A 21294-nucleotide genomic window follows, 5' to 3' on the forward strand; every position below is an offset into this window, starting at 1 on the left:
GACATGACAACGTGAAAATGAACATTAAGTCATTTCCTGGTAACTGCTTGCAAAATATTGTACAGATTTTACTGAACAGCTGTCTTCAGGTGAGAAAATAAGTATTTTTGGAGAGCCAACTTTAGGACTGATAATCTCTCACAGTGACAAACAAATACAGTATCAATTGTTGATAAAAATATCCATGTGCAAAATAGTTTTCAGGTTTAGTCAGTGCTTGCAAAAGCAGCAAAGGTAAATAGAAGATGCAGGCACTCACTTCAGGAACAAAAAATATGTTTCTGTTCAGACTCTGGCCTTCAATTTCAGGTAAAAGACTGAACAAACTGCAGTGTCTTTCTTGGTCTTCAGAGCACTTGAAACAAAGATAAGCCCAGTTTTAATCAGCCCTACCACAACTAACCAGGACCAGGCCAGCAATGAGGTTCTCAGACATGCAAAAAAGCATCACATTCACAAACTTTTGCAGAGAACTTCAGCCCTGCTGGATTCCCTGTCCCCTTGCCTTTGCTGCCTTCACCCCTGCCATGGGAAAGAGCTCTGGAAAGTTTTTCAGTTGTGCAGCAATTCCATTTATTTACCCAGTTCCTCTGGGAATAAGAAAAGCCTTCTCCTCCCTGTGCCAGTGCAGAGGAGACAGCTCCTGCTCTTAGCAAACCCCAGGGGAGAAGGTGAATTTCTCTGGATTCTTTGGCTTATTTGGGATGGTTTACACTCCCATTCCCTGTTCCCCACCATTTCTAGCCATCCCCTGTGCCTCACTCCACAATACTGCCAGTTTCCATGGCACTACAGGGATTGAACAGTGAATCAGAAAAACAGATTCAAATCTTTATATTTCTTTATAATTGACTAATTTGCTGCTCTACCTTTAACTCCCCTCTTGTGCTGCTCTGAAAAGCAGCTTTGGGAACCTCCTGCTACCATTTTCATATTTCTTGCTGAATTCAGTCAGGTCAGGTTTGACAAGGGAAAAGGACAAACCTCAGCTACTCAAGCACCTCCCTCCCTGCTGCTGTCAGCAAAGGTCAGATGGAAAATAGGGGAAAAAAATCAGATAAAAGCCAGTAAAGTAAATATTTAAAGTAATGCCAAAATCTAGCAGCAGTGATAACTGCAATGGCAGAAAGAAATTCATTATCCTTTAGAAACTTTCAATTACTGTTGAAGTTGTACATTTTTAGATTTATAGTAATTTTTTCCCCAGAGCCTTGGGAAAAGTTGCCTTAAATCTTAAAGAAGTGTATGAATTTAATGGCAAGGCACAGTTTAAGGTAAGGATGGGTCACTTGCCTTCAGCAATAGCCCTAATCTGAGGGGGTAGCCAATGCAGGGCTTTTCTCCTGGAATGAGGCACTACAGGGTAGGAGCACCTGAAAAAGACTTGGAAGAGCTCACAGCTCCTCAGAGATTATCTTTGGCTCTCCTGAAACAGGCACAGAAAAGGCACTCTGAGATAAATGGGGAGGGAGAGGAAGGTAACAGATGAAACAGCATGATTTTAAAAAATCTTCAAGCAAGATGCTTGATCTCACCTTTTAAATCTTTCCTTACTTGTGCTTACTTATCAGGAAAAAACAACAGGAAAAAAAACCAGGCCTGTGGCAGGGAAAGCTGATACACTGTGTAAAACAGAGTCACTGGCTGATTTTTGCCACTTCACTGCCATGATTCTACTCAAACCAGATTTTCCTCAGAGCAGATGCTTGGAGGAAGTCTCAGCTTCAGCCCTGAGGATTTTCTTGCTTTACAGTGATGCCACCAAAAGGGAAACCTTCCTTCCTTCTGCCCATGCCCCAGTCCCAGTTTTGTCTCTCTGCCCATGCCCCAGTCCCAGTTTTGTCTCAAAACAAATAATAATATCTAACTTAACACCCTTAAATATGGGGTGGGTGGGGGGGGGGGGGGTAAACCCAGAACTTTCCAGAGCTCTCTTGGACCTCTGCTTCAATAACTCTTTATTTCAACACATTTTATGATTCTGAAACAATATTTTGGAAAGCCAGCCTTTAGACACAACGAGTAAGGAACAAACCACTTAATTTAGGCAACATTTTTTACACATACACATATATATATATAGAGGTAAAAAAATAAATTGTCTTGATAAGAAATATTGCTTAGCCTGATTAAGAAACAAGATCCCAGAAGCTGGGCAATACAGCAAGACATATTGGCTGGAGAGCTGACAGCAGGACGGCAAACTACTTATTTTCAGAATTAAAAAAAAAAAGGAGAAAAAATAAAAGGAAAAAAACCATTCTAGTTAAGACATGACCCTGATTCTTTGTTTGAGGCTGCAGGATGCTGAGCAGGCTCCAGGCTGCTGCTGGCTTTAGTTGGATTTCCTCTCCCTCTCGCGTGCGGTGACGAAGTTCAGGAGGTCGATGGCTGTCACGATGCCAAACACCATCTGCCGCTTGCTGGAGGAGCCATCCGTGTGATCTGCAGGGAGAAAAAAGGGAATTCTGGCTCCAGGAGGCACAAACACATCCCCTCCTGCTTGGTTTTAGTGTTTGTGAAATGGGGGCCTGAGCCATCCCAGCTCCATCATCCTGGAGGTGTTGGGTGATCCTGGCACAGAGGCGGAACACCAAAGGCACCTTTGGCCAAGAGTCACAGAGCAGTGACAAGGATTTTCAGCTCAGAAAGGCTCCTCAGCAAAAGGGACACTGGAGCTTTATGGAAGGAAGGATAAGGATCCAGTGGATTTATTGCTCTTGACACAAGTGTATTTTCCTCAAACATTAATTACTTGAAACAGCTGCAAGTGGCATTACCCCATTGGAACCAGGGGCCACTTGCATGGCCCAGTGAAACCACATTTTGAGGAGGAAATGTGACACAGCCTTCTTCCTGCATCCCTGTCAACCACAGAATCAGTATAAAACCTACAATATCCCATTTATATCCAAAAAATGTACTAACCATTTAATCTTTGCTGCATTGAGAGCACAGGCTCAAGTGACTTTCTCATTATCTTGGGACTTGACTTGGGAACCAAGTGGCCACACGACCTCTGGCCCTTTATCAATTGTCTAAATTCCAGTTCCTAAAGTCTGCCTGTACTGAGATGTTGAATCTACTTCTATTCTCAGTGTTTTTCAGTCAGCTGGACTGTCCTGGGCTTTTTTGCACTCAATCTCTGTTTCACTGCAAGCTTCCAGTGAGACTCCAGGTTTATAAATGGTCAGCTCAGAGCCAAGAGCACATCCTTATGGATATTATCAAGAAAAACCCCAAATTTGATGGCTTTTCTTTTTCCAGTTACAATTGAAAACCTAAAGTTAAATTTATCTGACACAACTTAGTATTGGCTTGAGTCTCATTTCTCAGTGTTTGTAACTTTGCAAAGTTGTCTGCTATTAGGAAGATTAAACAGGACAAAATATTAGTCACATATAAGAGTGATATTCCTGAAATTTGAAGATTTATTTAGTCTTACTAATCCCAGCATGGTTTGGGTTGGAAGGGACCTTAAAATCATCTTGTTCCACTCCTGCCACAGGCAGGGGCACCTTCCACTCTCCCAGGTTGCTCCAAGCTCCATCCAGCCTGGCCTTGAACACCTCCAGGGATGGAAATTAGGCTCAGTAGCACAAATTTACATACAAAATTAGCATTTTGCTACATCAGAACTCACTTTCTACATTCACACTCTCACTTGCTCCTTGTTGCCACTCAAAGATTTGCTCTCTCAAGGTGCAGCACTTTGTACTCACATTGAATTTGCTCATGAACCACCAGAGCAAAATGGTCTATTTCCAGGATGTGAGAGAGTTTCCCCAAGTTGTCTTTCAGGTTAATCTGAGGAAAGAGTTACAGAATTTGAATAAAACAGTGTTTTCTATGTTTACCAGTCAATAATCCCCACACACTTTGTACAGAACTAAAACCAACACATCAACATTTGTGCTCTGCTCCCACCTGAAGCACTAGAGAACACCAATAAATCAAGGCCAACTTTAAAGATCACTTTTCTTTGTTTCTGTTTTCCAAAAAGCACAAAGCACTACATGAAGTTATTCCTTCTGGTTCTGTAAACATAATGAATAGAATGAAGATCTGAAAAATGCTAGCAATCAAAGAAGGTTAAGTGTTCCATGTGTCTCAACAAAAGAAGTGACCATAAAAGTCTTTATATTTGGTGATTTTATCCTAAAAAATTGAAAAAGTGAATGAATCAGGCTGCCAATCATTGTGGAAGTAAATATGATCTGCAAAGGCAGAAAAGCCCAAACAAGCCAAAACCAAAACCAAGGGTGAAAGATTGCTCAGCTAACACAGGACTCGGGTACAAATCAAGGAACTGAGATGTAATAATTCATTTTCTTTGTGAAGCTCAACTTTGCTAAGACTGAACAAGAAACCATCCTGTGTCAACTCTGAAAAAACGCAGATATTTCCAAAACACTTCAGCAATCTCCTGCTGCAATAATTTTAAAAAGTGCCTAAAACTGTTCCAACATGACTTAAGAGATGAAGCAGCAGCTCCAGGTGACTCTCCCCAGCACCCACCATCTGACATCCTTTTATTAAAGGAACTCACAGCAAAGAAGAGTTTTGCACTGCAGGTTCAAAAAAGCCTCTCTGTGTTAAATGAATGCCACAGCATGAAAAGTTTGGCTGCACTGGAGCAAGAGCTCTGTCTCCATACTGGGAGTCAGGGGATTCCCAGCAGCCTGTGTTTAAGAGGCCTGCTATAGGAACCAATATTTAAACCTGGGGGCCAGGAAAGGAAGGAGGTGGGAAATCTGCCACAGGGAGTCACCCATCAGTCCCAAATCTGTCTTCAGGGACTTGGCAGGCTACAGAGAACCAGGACAAGCAGCCCCTTGGCAGCACTGGGACAACCATGAAGGCATAAAAATGATCAGTGGAAATTTACCAGAACCCCTACAGAGTTTTCACCTGCTTGTTCAATCTTCTTAAACATTTTGCCCATAGGTTTTTCCACATTTAGGCTTTGTTTTCAAGCTTACTAGGTCTCTAGGCAGTGAGTACTATACTACACATGACTGGGAAGCCAAACCACTGGAACTAACATCTGACTCCACAAGGATGGCTCCTCCCTCCACTAGCACTTGTTTGGGTTGGAAAATTATCCTGTGACTGGTGTTTCAAATCCCCAGATTTGAAATTGTACCAGGGACTTTCAAAAAAGCTCTAACCATTCTGCTTCCATTCTAAGAATTATCATAAATTAATTGAGGTGATCCTACCAAAGCAGGCTGCCCATGTTGTAAAATCACAGAACGGTTTGGGGTGGAAGGGACCTTTGGGATCATCCATCTCCTCTGCCAGGGGCAGGGACACCTTCCACTATCTCAGGTGCTCAGAGCCCCATCCAGCCTGGTCTGGAACAGGGATGGGAAATCCTCAACCTCTCTGAGCAACCTAAAAAAGCCAAAAAACCCATCTTTCCAAAATGTACTTTTTCCCTGGTTTGCAGGCTAAGCCTCTCATTTGATGCAGCCATGTAGGATACCAGAAGTGATTTTGGTGACACAGAAGATTCATTTTCCCAGTTTCACCCATAAATAAACCAAATAAGCTTGACTAAAGTGGCAAGAGAAGCAAAACCCACAATACTTCTGAGGTTATGTGCACTCCACCATGTTTCCCCATTAACCCATCAATTCAAGTGGAAAATAACCATTTTAGTTAACAGTCAGCAGTACCACAGCTTGTGTCACTCCCTTTCCAGCCTCCACCAAGAAAATACCAGAAATAAAGGGAAAATAAGTGGTTAAGCTGTTCTTTGCTAAAGAAGCATTTGAGCTGTCCATGGCAAGAGCCACAACCTCAGAAGTGCAGAGAACTGGCTGATGCAGCCAGCACCAGAGCAGCCGCAGACACCACCCCACACCACCAGCCCCAGAAACTCCTGAGGTGTCCAAGGAAGGCAGAACATGAGCCAGGCAGTTGTGTTACCCACCACAGGTCCCCATGATGCTGGATTATCTGTCTGGGGAGGAAAAAATAAATTCACATTTGTCCATAAAGAACCAGCAGCCTCAAGTGGCTCACAGGTTGAAGAGAAGCATTAAACACACTTCCAGAACACAGCCCTCAGTCCGCTTTGGGACAGTGCTGGAACTTAAATCCTGGTGGAAACTAAGTCAAGCATTCCATGGTTTTAAAAGGAAATTCTGTGCTCAGTAACAGGTGCTGGCTTGGCCCCAGGTGAACCTCACCCAGCCTGTGCAGTGTCAGCACACCTACTCTAGTATTGCAACCAGGAGCTGCACAGTACGCCTGCCTACCTGTTGAAATTGCTTGTAGATGACTTTTCTGACTTCATCAGAAGGCTTAACTTTTCCAGCCAGCAGTGAGGAAAGCATGTTACCCAGGGTAACCATGCCCAGGATCACCCTGGGGAAGGAGAGACAAGACAGGGATAAACAACACAAAAGCCTCAGGTGCTCCTGTAGAAAAAAGCACCCACTCCCAGCCAGCCTGGAGGAGTCAGTTCAGCTATTTCATGGTAATAATGCAGCATTATTGATGGCACACTTGGATTGTGTGTGTCAGCAGGAGACAGAGCGCAGCTCTCAGAGGTGCTGGAGACTCACACACAAGGCAGCAGGTGCTGCAGGTCCTTCTGAGCACCAGGACCTTTTCATCTCTGCTCCTTGCAGCTGGAGAGAGCTGTCTGCAATCTCAGAGAGCTTTTGGAAAGCACAAACCACTTCATTTTTTCACACTCCCATCTGTGCTTTTGAAAGGTGTGACAGCCAGAGACAAGCTCACCCCAGTTGGGGTCATTTCCCTTCTCCCTGTGAGGATCTACAAGAATTCATCCTTCAGGTCAGCACAATTGAGCAACTCCTCAATACTCAGCCTGTTTGCAGGAGGGCTGAGGATGATAAGGAACATTCCAGCTTGCTGGAAAACCCTGGTTTATGGGGGTCACTGCAGCCCTGCACTGTAACACAGTGTGCTGAAGAAAGCTCTGATAGACATGGACACATTTGGGGTTGGTTGTTTTAAACAGGAATTTTTGCTTTCTTTAAGTTAAATTGGTACTATTAAAAGAAATTAAATTATCCTGCAGAGACACAATGAGCAAGTAAAAACAATTCCTGTGAATTGTTTTTACTTAATGACCAATCACCATGACCAACCACTCTGAGGAGTCAGTCACGAGTTTTTATTACTCATTCTTGTTAAACCTTCTGTCTGTATCCTTCTCTTTCTTTAGTATAGTTTTAGTACAGCATAATATAATATAATATAATATAATATAATGTAATGTAATGTAATGTAATGTAATGTAATGTAATGTAATGTAATATAATATAATATAATATAATGTAATGTAAGATATGATATGATATATGATATGATATGATATGATATGACATATGATATGATCATTAGAATCTTGTGAAGGGCAGGACAATCCTGGCATGAAAACACAAAGTCCAGCACTGGCGTGTTCAAGGCAACATTTCTGAACTGTGTTAATAAATGAAAAAGGATGGGTGAGAAGACATTTTATTTCCAGCAAGCGTTTAAAAGACATCCCTGAGGACCTGCTGAGGGGAGTGGTAGAAATGGATGAAGAGTGATAGATGTGCACATACCCAGATTCATCAACAACTGGTACCTGGTCGAATCCCTTCTCCCGGAGGATTTCCACAGTCTTGGCACAGGTAACAGTTGGAAGCACAGTCAGGGGGGCAGAGAGGCTCAGCTCCTGAATGCTGATGTTCCACCACCTGGGGATGGAGGGAAAAACAATCCCATGCAAGTTTTATGGAGAACACAGATCCAGCCCTTGGTGCACAGTGGCCTCCAGCAGCACAGGAAAGACAAAAGGCTGCAGGGAGAGTCAGGATTCAGCCAGAGTCAATAAAGCTTCAGGGCCCTCAGGTGTTATTCCCAGCATCAGAAAGTCTCTGAAGTGTGAGATGGCTTGAAAATCAAACCCTTTTCCTCATTTCATCTGCTTTCTATGATTACAGATAGTCAGTGGAGAGCACTGATCTCCCCAATTTCATTAATTATCTCTCACACAGAAAATTTTGCACTCCTACTCAAAGACCTATCTGCATTTACAGTCATTATAGGCAACAATTTAGGGAAGATTCCCTTCTAGCTATGTAGACCTGCAGTGCTTTGCACTCAAGAACTCTGATTTTGGAAGGATTCTTTGCATATTTCCTTTTTTTTTAATTCCATATATAACACTTTTCATTAAAAAAACCCCTATCATTAATACCAAATTTTCTGCTGCTGCCAAACAACTCAAGGAAGGATGTCAACTAATTAAAGCAAATTTGATTAATAGCTGCACAAGACAATAGCATGGAAGATCAGCTAAATCAAAGGAGAAGTGTAAATTGAAATGAGCTTTAAATTAGCAGCTGCCATGAACTCTATTGAATAGACTGATGGAAATCCAGATGGATGTGATTGGCTTACCAGGGTTTGTTGCCAAGGTCTTCTTCTTTCATGAACCCTTTCTGAATCATCCATTTGTCACTCAGGAACTTGGACCTGCAGAGCACCAGGAGGTGAAAAGCTCATTAGCAGGGCTTGAACATCTGACAGCAAACAGAGACAGCTGTTCACAGCTCACTGCCACCAACAGATAAAGTGGAATTGGAAATTGGACATCATTGGCCATCCAAGCTTGGGTGGCAGGGACACGGAGAAGAAATACTCATGGGGAAAAAAAGGAATCCCACGGGAAACAAAGCTCCAACTGCATCAGCCCCTTGCAATATCACAGAGACACAGCCTGGAATGGGGATGTGTCTTGTCTGCAACTTCTGTCTGTCTAATATTGAGCTGGTTGTAACATGGGTGAGGAAACTCAGCTAAAAATGCCATGTTTTGGGGTATGTTTCAATGTGATTGGAGAAAAATTTCTCAACACAGCTTAAAGCCCTGACATTTCCACGTGCAAACTCACCCTGAGTGGGGCTGCTGCTGCTGCAGGACTGCTGGATCCTGCTCAGGGCAGGAACCCAGCTCAAGGGCACAGGAACCCTTCCAGGATTGGGATAACCAGTGATCCCCAAAAATAACACAGTGAAAGCAAGGCCTTCGCTGTGAGAAATGCTAACCAGTGATGATTATCTACTGAAATCAGATTTAAAGGTAAAAAGGCCCTCCCTGCTCCATGTGCCAGACCCCTTTTAGACAGCTCAGAACTTGTGCCCCAAAGACATTCCTTGCTGGGATAACCGGGTGTTCCAAGGTCTGAGGGACTCCCTCACCCCTCCCCCAGAGAAGAAGAGCAGCAGGTCCTTACATGTAGTTCCTGATGGAGTCAGGGCAGATAACAACACAGCGCTGGCCCTCCTTCAGCTCCTTGGCTGCCTTCACAGCCACAGACATGGCACTGCCCGAGCTGCCCCCTGCAGAACACACAGCAGGGGCAAAACCATCAAACCTCGCATGGGAGCCATCAGAGGGGAGGAGCACACAGATCAGAGGAGCCCAGAGCGAGGAGGACAAGATGTGGAGTGGAAGGAGGTCTCTGATGTGCATCAGAGGAGGGCAGGGGGCTCCTGCCTGCTCTTACCACACAGCAGCCCCTCCTCGCGGATCATCATCCGGGCCAGGGCAAAGGACTCCTCATCATTGCTCTTGTACCACTGGTCCACTGTCTGGGCAGGGGCAGGAGACAGAAACAAGGCTCTGTTTAACTGGGGAGGGACAGGGGAACTGCAGAAGCAGTGTGGATTCAGCCCTGGCTCTTTGAGGGAACAGCTAAGCCCCGGGTTTCCATCCTCTTCCAAATGCCAGGTGGGGATTTTTGCCAAGGTAAGATGAACACATCAGCACAAAAGACTCCTTACTGGAACCCTTCTGTGAGAGCAGCCTCAGACAGCATCAGCTTCCTCCCCTCCTGGAAGGCATCCCAGGGACACAGGCTCTGCCCAGGACAGTCCTAACCCCTTTGTCCAGCAGGGGCTGGAATGCTCTGCTGGAAGGTTTGGTTTTGTTGCTTTGTGGGTTTTTTGTGATTGGTGTTCTTTGATGTGTGTCTGCTTTGTGTCACTGTCATATTTTCTGAAAAACCCCTTCACCGGGATTTCTTCTCCTGGGAAGATGAGAAGCCTCAGAGAAAAATGTAAATAATAAAAATTATCTGATTGCTTCTCCTGTGTTTGCTGCTTTGGAATGTAGTTTGAACATTATTTACCAACAGGTGACTGTTTGATTGGTTTCATGTCAATTGTTTTTACTTCATGAGCAATCACCATCAGTTGTGTCAAACTCTGAGGAGTCAGTCACAAGTTTTTATTATCATTCTTGTTAAACCTTCTGTCTGTATCCTTCTCTTTCTGTAGTATAGTTTTAGTATAGCATTCTTTAATGTAATATAATACCATAAAATAATAAATCTGCCTTCTGAAAACATGGAGTCAAGATTTTCAATTCCTCATCTCTCACCTTGTACTGGGGACCCTCACAAACTCAACAGTTTTATTTTTATTGTGTGTGTTTCATGACTGGTTTTTTGAGTATGTTTTGGATTTTTTTAAGCATAAAAGTAAGTGTGTGTTATAGGAAAATGTTATCTACTCACAGCATTTTGACCTAGAATTGTAAAACTAATGTGGCCAGAAGCCTTTCAAGGGCTGTTTATGCTGATGGAAAGAACAGGAATAGTTCTGCCTGCTAGCCCTGACTTTTCAGCTCAAAGAAATCCTCCCCCAAGTTTTCCTCTGCCTTTAACCTCAATCCTGCATCCCAGCAGAGGGCAAAGGGCAGTAAACCCAGCAATGTGACTTACAGATCTATCCAACACTGTGGGGACAAAATCATAGCCAATTCCTTCCACTTCATACATTGTCTTGTCAGTCTTGTTCAGTTCTTCTGGTTCAGCAAGGATGGAGCCTTCAGGATCCACACCTATAATCTGGAGAAGATTTCCACTCAGGCCACCAAGACACATAGCTTTGGAGAACACTGGCCTTGTCACAGCTGCTGGTGGCACACAGCCAACCTGCTCTGCTCTTCATTTCCTCCTGGCAATATTCAAAGGTTTTGCTGCTCCTGGCCCCCTTGGAAACCCATCCCACCTCCTCAGGCTGCTGGCACCACTTGTTCCACACATGGGTTTTGCTTGGTTTAAACAGAAAACAGAAGCCAGGCTTTCCCTGAGACAAGGTTGTCCTCATCCACATGCCAGGCATCATCACAGACAACTCATTTTGTGCCTAGTGCAAGCAGATCAGTTTTATTTTCTTTACCACTCCCTGCCTGCATAGGAAAATTGGAGATTGAAGAGGGATCTCAAATTCTGTGAGGAAATCCCACACATCACACAGGAAAACACACAGGCTGGTGTGTGCAGAGAGAATTCCACTGGGCAAAACCTCAGCAGCTCCACAGCTCCAGGGAAGGCACAGCCAGGGAGGAAACCCAAGGTTGCAGAGCACAGCAGAAGAAGAAGAAACTTCCAGAGAAGGAAGTTTCACAGGCAGAAGGAAGTTTCCCAGGCACCCCATGAGTGATCTGAGTGTCAGTGTTCATCTGCTGAGCCAAACCTGAGCTCTGGTCACCAATGGAACCAGAGCATGATGATTTCAGACACTCTGAAACCCTCTCTGCAGCCAGAACAACCTTTTAACTGAGAACACCCAAGAGCTTCCCACAGAGAGCCCTACAAGGAGTGGGATGTGCCAAGGGGAGCAGTTTGAGGAGACACTAAAGGTAAAAGCAGTGGGGTTCTCACTTACTTTGCAGCCTGGACACTTCTCCTTCAGCTTCCTGGAGATGCCAGTGATGGTCCCTCCTGTGCCAGCCGTGGCCACCACCATGTCCACCTTTCCTGTTTAAGGGTGTGGGAGAGAAGTGTGAAATCTCCAGCAGAAGGATGAATTGAAAGCTCACACCCACCTAAGGATGGACTTTCCTCAACAAAAAATGCACAAAGTGGCCGAAAAGGGCAGGATAGGACTCTTTGCCTTGAAACTGCATTGCTCAATCATCATTTTCTCCAGCAAGGGTTTTGAAATGCCCACCCAGAGGCCTGGCAAGGCACCAATCTGTGGCCCTTTGGACACAGGTGGATGTGGCCCACAGAGCTGACAGCTGCAGTTTTCCTGTTCCTGTATCTGCTGATACACATAACTCATTCTCTGAGTCAAACTGAGCAGCCCATTATGTTTGTTAATTAACTGGGTGAGTGCCAAGAGCGTGGGACAGGCAGCTCTGGAGAGAAGTGTTAACACAACAACTCCCTCATTTTCATGTGAGAAAGGCTGTTTTGGTCACTAGCACTCAGAGGGAGTGTAGATATGATAGTTCATCCCTGTGTCACCACCTACAGCTTCTCTGGTGCACCCACATGACAGCTTTGTTAATTTAAAAAGAAAAAGGGTTTTTAAAAGGTCACCACACACAAAATCAATTGCTTAGCAGCCAAAAGAATAACACCCCACCAAGCAGGGGTAACTGAACAGTGTCTGGGCTGTAAGGGGAAGTAAAGAGAAACAAGAAGCCTAAATGTGGAACTCATCTGGACCCTCAGTTTGTGGGATGGCAGCTTGTAAAAGTGTCATCAGTTTAACTCCAAGTTTGTCACAGAAGGACAAGGCAAATCCTATAAACAGCCAGAGGAGAACCTTCCACATGGTCCTCACCTTTATGTGAATGAATTTAATTGCTGATTTTCTTATCAGAAGGTCCAATCAGAAGCTGCACTGTCTATTAAGGCATGTCTGGAGCCTTCCTAGGACTCCCTTCTGTGCCCTATGGAAATGCCCACGTGCTGCAGCATCACAGGGAATGTCTCCAACAGCTCCCAAAGCAGCTCCTGAGCTGAGAACGAGCCCAGCTGAAGCTCTGCTGCCTCAGCTCAGCCCCCTCTGGGGCTGGAGAGAGCCCTGAGAGCCTGAGGGTGCTGCTGGGGACAGCTGTGGCACAGAGCAGCCTGTGCTCATGAGGAGCACACTAAGGAGCACACAGCTGCACTCCTAAGTGAACCTGCTTCCAGTGTATTGGAGTATTTGCTCTGGGAATGCTAAAACACCTATTTCTGTATTTTTGATCAAAGACTGACCCTATTCCATACCAGTCTACCTATGGGGGGAGGGTGGTTTAAGGTAACTTAAACACCACTGCTTTCTCCACCTGCTCATAGGCAGAAAAGTCTAAAATATAAAGAATTCTTCTTTAATGGGAAAAAAAATCATTACTATGACCACTTATCACTGTCATATTTTCTGAAAAATCCCTTTGCCCAGGATTTTTCTCCTGGGAAGCTGAGAAGCCTCTCAGAAAAATGAAAACAATAATTATCTGATTGCTTCTCCTGTGTTTTGCTGCTTTGGAATGTGTCTAGACATTGTTTCATTGGATTCTGCTGTGAATTGTTTTGACTTAATGGCCAGTTGGGGCCAAGCTGTGTCAGGGCTCTGGAAAGAGAGTCACAGGTTTTCATTATTATCTTTTTAGCCTTCTGTCTGTAACCTTTCTGTATTCTTTAGTATAGTTTAGTATAGTTTAGTATTCTTTAATATAATATACATGTATATATATTATATACATATATATATACATACATATATTAATATATAATATATTAAAGAATATATTATAATACATTCTATAATATTCTATAATATAATATTCTATAATTAATATAATATTATTTAATATAATTAATATAATATAATTATTATGATATAATATAGATCATAAAGTAATAAATTAGCCTTCAAGAACATGGAGTCAGATTCATCATTCCTTCCTTCCTTCCTCAGGGGTCCCAGAAAACACCACAACCACTGAAAAAAGGTAACTCTCTAATGACACACAGCATATGTATGGGGTTTGCTCTATCAAAATCCATGTTTTTCTCATCTGAGGGCTCATTCTCCAGGCACATAAGAGCAGGGCACTGCCAGGGGCTCTTGGGAGGGTTAGCAGTAGAGCAGACCTACCATCACACTGCTGCAGGATCTCCTCAGCTGTGGTGTCGTAGTGGGTCAGGGGGTTGCTGGCATTGCGGTACTGAATTCAAAGGCAGATCAAAAGTACAAAAATCACATTTTGAGCACGTTCAAAAACATTTCAAACAATCCCCAAACCCCACAACACCTAACCATGCTCTCTGCAGAAGGTTTCATTGTGTATTATCTGGAACTAGGCTTCCTAAGTGACCTAATTTAAGCGCAGTCCTAAGGTGCCAGCACCTCCCATGCCAAAATCAGTCCTGTCTGTGGGACAGCACTCCTAGCAATGTGACCCCTGTGTCCATTCTTCCTCACAGGATTGCCAGCTCACTGGAAACAGACACTCTAAGTGCTGTGGCTGTGGCAAACACCAGCTCATTGCTGCTCTCTAGTGACTGCAAAAACTTCCTTTCCTACAACGTGCTGACTGCTCAGCTCCACCTCCAGATTTGGGACATCTTCTCCTTCAGAGACACATGGAGAGTGTTGAACAGACAACCCAGAACACCCCAGAGCCTCCTCCATGCTACACCTGCACCTCTGACACCCTGGCTCTCACCTGGTCCAGGATGTGTGCGTTGGGGATTTCATTCTTCAGCCTCCAGGCCACTCCCACGTGAGATTCAGGAGAATCAAATCTGGCTGTAGTTGGGGTCCTCACAATCTCAGCACCCAGAGCTCTCAGGACATCCACCTGCAGCAAATAAAGGTGGTCACAAAACCCCAAAACACCCTCAACAGGCCCCTTCACCTTCCCAAGGTCAGAATATCTGCAGGATATTCAAAGCTCCAGCACTGTCTTCCACCCTCTGCTGAGTGAGGGACAGCTCACCTGGGGCACAGGTAACCACTTCAATGTGCCAGGCAAACCTCAGGCTGTCTGCATTTAAAACAATTGTGGGAGTTTTCAAAGTGGCAGTGGTGTGGGGATGGGTCCTAAAGACATTTTCTATCCATGGCCAGCCAGCCTGGATTTCGTTTTCTATCCATGGCCAGCCAGCCTGGATTTCTCCGGGCACTGGGAACAGCAGCTCAGCAGATCCTGCACCTTCATTGCTGAAGCCCCAGCACTGATCTGCAGCAGGAGCTCTGTGAGTGCAGACATGTTTATGTTTAAATTCTTGCAAGCAGAGGCAGCTCTGACCTTCTCCATGCTCATTTTCTCTGGCATGACGATGATGCAGCGGTAACCCTTCACTGCCGCCGCCAGGGCCAGCCCGATCCCTGCAACAGCAAAGGCACACAGAGCACTCAGTGAGCAGCAGCAGGGCACAGAACACACAGGGACAGCTCTGGCACGCCCTGCCTTCCATCATTTCCACCAGAGGGGTGGCAAAGGGGATGTCTCTGCCTGTGGGGTTTACAGGTGCCGATCCTTGTTTGAGGTTCACAGCCCAGAGAAAGTTTAGCCAAGGGTGGGGGAACTTGGCTTGTGCAAACTGCTGGCTTTGCAACATGCACATCACCTTCCTCCTGTCTCACCCACTTCATTTTTCCAGATGTAATTTGGGAAAGGAATGTGCTTTAAGCCGGAGGAGATGAGAAGAATCACTTTGATTCTGCCAAAAGGTCTGCAGAGCCTCTATTGACTCACTGCTGCATAAATCCCTATTTGCAAAGTGCTGAAACTAAGCCCTGTCTAAAAATACTGTGTATAACACACAGTGTATTAGAACCTCAATCACCATACTTTAGATGGTGATTGAGGTTCTAATACATTGTGTCAGCTTGGTCCCACAGTAAAGCACCTTGGCTGCTGGAGACAGACATCTCATTTCTACTCTGAACATCTCCACCTCCATATCTGACTCCTGCCTGCTCACCTGAGGGCTGAGCTCAGCAGAGCTGTCCCTGTGGAAGAGAGGCTCACACCTGCTATCAGATCACATCTCTGCTGAGAGATCACACCTGCTATCAGATCACCTTTCTGTGCTGTGCCTGTGGGAGAGAGGCTCACACCTGCTATCAGGTCACCTCCCTGCTGGACAGGCTGAGCTGATCAGGCTGGCTCAGAGGTGTGAAGGTCAGGCTGCAGCTCCCCTGCTCCTCTGGGCACCAGCACATGGAGCTCACCCTACACAGAGACCTGCTGGTTCAAAGCTGCCTCTGGTTTTGTGTGGGAGCAAAAATCCCCACCTTAATCATCTTTAATTGTTCCTGTAAGAGAAGCATAACCCACACCTCAAACACCTCAAGTGGTGTTTGGGAAGGGAAAGTTTTCTCAGTATATTATAGATAAATATGGATGCCCAAATACACAAATAAATAAGGCAGAAGCAACTTCATTAAAGCCAAAGGCTGAAGAGAAGTCATCCAGATCTTCCTAATGGTCTGTGATGAAGAAAGAATTTTGAGACCTGAACTCTAATACTTTCTGCTACTGACCTGGAAATGCAGCAAAACATCAAAACAGGACTTTGGCTGAGGGAGAACTGGGATGCAGAGAGGATAAAAATATAACACATTAGCTCTCACATTCAACACACCCAGTAACTCTGAGCAGTAGACAGCAAAAACCAATTCTCTCAGGTTACTGTGTGCCCTGCTCTTTGCTCTTATGTGACAAAAAAAAAAAAAAATCAGCTTTCTGAAGTAATTGCCCTGTATCTCCTTCAGTTCTGCCTTTCTGGATTCTGTGGCAAGTAGAATCATTTATTAGCTACTGACCCAGAGAGAGGGATGTCATGGCAAGACCTTGGATAATGGAGGAATGCAACACACAAAGATATTTTCCAATCCAGGCCATGGTTCAGGCAGGAGCTACAGCCACACTCACCAAGGCTTCAGCTGCCCTGAATGGCCCAGAATCCCCTGAATGGCCCCAGAATCCCCTGAATGCCCCAGAATCCCCTGAATGGCCCCAGAGCAGCTCCTGAGCCAACAGATGTGACTTCCCAGTTTCCTGGAAGAACTGAAAGAAGGGGAAGATCCAGATTCACTCTGGTTTTAGCTTTTATATGTTTCAGATTCTGTTCTGCTTTAGTGTGTGGGTCTGAGCCTCATATGAGGTGATGGTGAGCTTTGTGCACAGAGCAGGGAGACAAAACAATTCCTGCTCCAGCTGGGCACCAAGGACAAATGATCCAAACCTCAGCCCAAGAGCACAAACACCGTGGGCTGGAGAGAGAAAAACAAGCAGGGTGGGACTGCCTGGGCTAAAGCTGGAATGGGACAATGAACTGCAAGGTGCAAATGGAGCAGAACTGATCCAAGGGAGAGACCCCGTGCCCAGCCGTGCATTTTGGGGCCATTTTGGTTCATCTTGGGTGCAGCCCTGGCTGGGCTCTTGTGCTGCCCAAGATGCATCCATGGAGGCCTTTTCATAAATCCCTGCTTCATTCTTTAGCTCTGTCTGGTCTCTGTTCTAGGGCAGCCTTCACAAGGCATCAACACCAGCCCTATGGGTGCTTTATTCCACAATAATTTCAGTCAGAATTGAATTCCTGAGAACTCTTATGAGTCTGGCCTAGCACTTCCTTTCTTTAAATCAAAGAGGCTCTGCAGTTCAGCAGAACTCCTTCCCACCTGCTCTGGTCAGCAGAGGACAGTTCAGAATTGTTCCTGGTGTGAGGTGAAGAGGCACAGCTCCCTGCACCAGGCAGGCAGAAAGAAATTCCCTTCCCTCCCTGCACAGGCTGTGATGTCAAACCTGCCTCTTCCCGGAAAACCACCACAGCCTTTCCCCCACACTTTCCCCAGCCTCTCCATGCCCTACCCGTGTTCCCAGAGGTTGGCTCAATGATGGTGTCCCCAGGTTTCAGGATCCCAGCTCTCTCAGCATCCTCCACCATCCTGAGGCTGATGCGGTCCTTCACGCTGCCCCCGGCGTTGAAGTACTCACACTTGGCCACTGCAAACACACAACCAGCAGGGCTGCAGGGCATTCCAGAGCTCAGCCAGCTCCTCACCCTGCCCTGGGCACACACACCTTCCACCAGAACAGGCTGCTCCAAGCCCCATCCAACCTGGCCTCAAACCCTGCTCTTGCCCCTTTCCCCTTTCCTGGTAAGTTCTCCAGCCAAAAATGTTCTGATCAAACTGAAGTTTCTCTCCCATCACTCCAGAACTCCCAGCATTAATCCCTTCAGCAACTTTCAGCACTCTGATCAGAGCCTCCTAATATCTACAGTATTAATATACAGTATTGGCTGGGTTAAAAAACTCCAAACAAAAAAAAAATCCACTGACCATTGCACTCCTTTAATCATTTCCAGCGATCTTTAGTGATAACTGCACAGCTGCATTTTGCACACACTGATGAATACTCTGAATAGGAGAAGCAGTCAGAAACTTCACACAACTGCTTTAAATTTTAAAAATTATTTTCTACAAAGAACATTTTGTGTTTTCTACAGAAATAGAAAAGCTGCAGGAATTGTTCTCATGAGGTAGACACTGAAAGATGTTTTGGATTACAAAATCCTAAAAACCAGAAAATCTGCCAGGGAAAACCAGGAATTTTTCCTCACAGTATTATTAATATACAGTATTGGCTGGGTTAAAAACCCAACCAAACAAAAAAAAATCCACTGACCATTTCACCCCTTTAATCATTTCCAGTGATCTTTAGTGACACCTGCAGAGCTGCATTTTGCACACACTGATGAATAGGTGAAGCAGTCAAAAACTTCACACAACTGCTTTAAATTAAAAAAATTATTTTCTATGAAAAACATTTTTGTGTTTTCTACAGAAATGGAAAAGCTGCAGGAATTGTTCTCATGAGGTACACACTGAAAGATGTTTTGGACTACAAAATCCTAAAAAACAGAAAATCTGCCAGGGAAAGCCAGGAATTTTTCCTCACCATTTCCTGCCAATCACCCGCACTCCTGTGGCCAGGTTATATGACACTACTAACCCAAGCTTCCCAAGTTTCTGAACCAGTGTTTGTAATTTATTCTCTGCCTGCAGCAACTCACAGAGTTCACACTTGAGCCCAAAGTGCTTCCCAATCTTGTTGATCCGCACCAAAGGTGTGTTGCCAACTTTATTCAGGATGCTGGGCAGGATCTTCGGAGGCTCTGGCCTGGCACAAACACAAACAAAGTCAATGTAGTCACAGGAGGGTCACACAACAACCACACAGCATTTATTGCTTTTTATTTCTCCTTTTGTGGAAACCCAGGGCACAGGGAATATTTCTCTGTCTGCTCTGGGGTGCCCTGACCCCCAGGGCAGCACTGACTCTGATCCTCATCCATGGAGAAAGTTTCCTGGACTAGAATTCTAGTTTTCCTAGAATCCACAAAAATGTGAAATAGATTATAGAGAGCAGTGTAGGTGTATCACTTGGTGAGAAATTGAGGGTTTGGGGTTTTTAGTATGTTGTGGACGGAAGCAAGATGGAGGGCACAGGGTGTCGTCTTGGGTTTCCTCTTCATGCTGCTTCTTCCTTCTTCTCCATGGGTTTGGGTGGCATTTTGTAATTGGGCAGAAAAGTCCCCATTGCAGCTCTTTGGGATCACTTATTGGGTTAAAAGGGAAAATAATCCAGGTGTCAGTTCTTCCTTGGATAGTTTAGTCCTAAAAGCCCTTGTACCAAGAGATTGTTGGCCATTTTGTGCCTTCTAATGAAAAGCTGCAGAACTCACAGTAGTGAGACTGTTTTACTGATAAGAAATAATAAACACCTGAGTGTGAACATGAATTACTGTCTCAAGTGCCTTCAATCCAGACCCAGAGAAACCCACAACTGGTACCCCCACATCCTTTATCAGGCTGGTTATTTTAGCTATTTTAGCTCAAAGGAATATCCACGGGACACAAACTCAAAACATCAAGTCCTTGATCGAAAACATGGATTAATCAGAGCTGGGTTTGTGCTGAAAATCAGCAAATGAGGCAACACTCACAGGGTGGCATGATGATGGGGGGAGGCAGAGAGGGGCTTCCCGAGCTTCCAGGTGCATTTGCTGGGTGTGTCAGGGCGGATCCACTGCCTCTCCTTCTCACTGCCCTTGCAGTTCTCAGTGTCCACCCCACCAGAGAGAAAACACTTGGCAGGTGCATGAGGGCATGAGCTGGTATCTGGCTTCTTCTGGGAAGGAAGAGTAGGGATTCCATTCTTGGGGGAGGGAGAAGGAAGAAAAAAAGGGGAAGAAAAAAGAAGAAAAAAAAAAAAAAAAGGAGTGGTTGTTTCCATGGTGCTGTGAGGATGGGAAGTGTTCCAGCATCACCTTGATTTGCCAAATTCTTATCACCAACACCAGAACCTGCACTGCAAGTCTGGGAGCAAAGGCTCACCACAGTGCTCTGCACAAAGATAATTTAAACACACATGGCTCACTGTAACCAGCCTGCACAGACACAGAAAACCCAGGGCTGTTCTCATGGGAGACTCCCCTCCCACACCAAAAGCTCTCTGAAATAAAAAATAAAACCTCCCCACTCCAAGCAGACTGGAACACAGGGAGACTGCCTGGTGACTCATTAGAAATCTGTGCCAGAGGGCTCTGCATGGCTGAGTGGTCACAGAGAACTCTCACAGAAAGGTTTCAAGCAACTCCTTCCGCCAGCTCAGAGCCCCGTCCAACCTGGCCCTGAAACCTCCTGGGCTTGGCCCTTCCCTGGAAAATTCTCCAGCCAAAGAGAAAAATGGAAAAAAATATAAAAATGGAAACTTCTCCCCTTGTTCAGCCTGCACTTTCACTCCAGTACTCTCAGCATTAATCCCTTCAGTTTATTTTATGTTTTTTTTTTATTTATTAATCCCTTGAATGGGGTGGGGAAATCCAGAACTTTCCAGAGCTCTCTTGGGCTCTGCTTCAGTTATTTCAACACATTTTATGATTCTGAAACAACATTTTGGAAAGCCAGCCTTTAGATATAACAAGTAAGGAACAAAGCAGATAATCGAGGCAATATTTTTTACACACACACATATAGAGGTAAATAAATTAATTGTCTTGATAAGAAATATTGCTTAGCCTGATTAAGAAACAAGTATTCCCCAAAGAGCTGTGAGTACCTTAGAGACAGGAACAGGCTTTTCTGACACAAACTTCTCCATGGTTTTTGGTGGGGGTGGCGGCACAGAAAACTGGATTTTCTTCAGGAGAAGGACTGCTGTGGGTCACAAGACTGGAATCCTCTTCAAAGCTGTAGACCATATAAGTTAGAAGAAAAAAAATAAAAAACAAACTATCAGGAAACTCTCTCACAGGGGCAAAACACACACATCTTTTTCATAGGGGGAAAAAAAGGAAGCTGCAAAATAAAGTGAAGATGACTTCTATAAACAGGATTAAAAATAAACCAGGCAGCAGAGAAATTGTGCAGGATTGATGGGGGTGCCCTGGCCCTGTCCCTCCTGCATTATTAATCTTCCCTCTGCCCTGTCCTCCACAGTAAGCACAAAACATCTTTA

General features: G+C 44.9%; 1 protein-coding gene across 2 annotated transcripts; it reads right to left on the reverse strand.

The window, feature by feature from the left end:
- Positions 1 to 1916: 1916 nt before the first annotated feature.
- Positions 1917 to 21022, reverse strand: LOC128947135 (cystathionine beta-synthase-like protein). 2 transcript variants are annotated; one of them, XM_054291289.1, is made up of 16 exons: positions 20896 to 21022; positions 19781 to 19992; positions 18848 to 18954; positions 17641 to 17775; positions 15070 to 15149; positions 14485 to 14619; positions 13914 to 13983; positions 11706 to 11797; positions 10757 to 10882; positions 9539 to 9623; positions 9266 to 9371; positions 8431 to 8505; positions 7590 to 7724; positions 6267 to 6375; positions 3723 to 3807; positions 1917 to 2445 (listed from the first exon to the last, which is right to left on the reverse strand). In XM_054291289.1, the coding sequence occupies exons 1-16, from the start codon at positions 20935 to 20937 to the stop codon at positions 2336 to 2338; spliced, it is 1704 nt and encodes a 567-aa protein (XP_054147264.1). In that variant the 5' UTR covers positions 20938 to 21022; the 3' UTR covers positions 1917 to 2335. The 2 variants fall into 2 exon arrangements, with proteins under 2 accessions (XP_054147264.1, XP_054147265.1); XM_054291290.1 differs by lacking the exons at positions 1917 to 2445; positions 3723 to 3807 and having other exon boundaries at positions 6273 to 6375; positions 7613 to 7724.
- Between the last annotated feature and the right edge of the window lie 272 nt (positions 21023 to 21294).

This window comes from Melozone crissalis, unplaced genomic scaffold (genome assembly GCF_028551555.1).
Source record: "Melozone crissalis strain CALT ecotype California unplaced genomic scaffold, PUWL_Pcris_2 ptg000090l_1, whole genome shotgun sequence".
Lineage (NCBI taxonomy): Eukaryota > Metazoa > Chordata > Aves > Passeriformes > Passerellidae > Melozone > Melozone crissalis.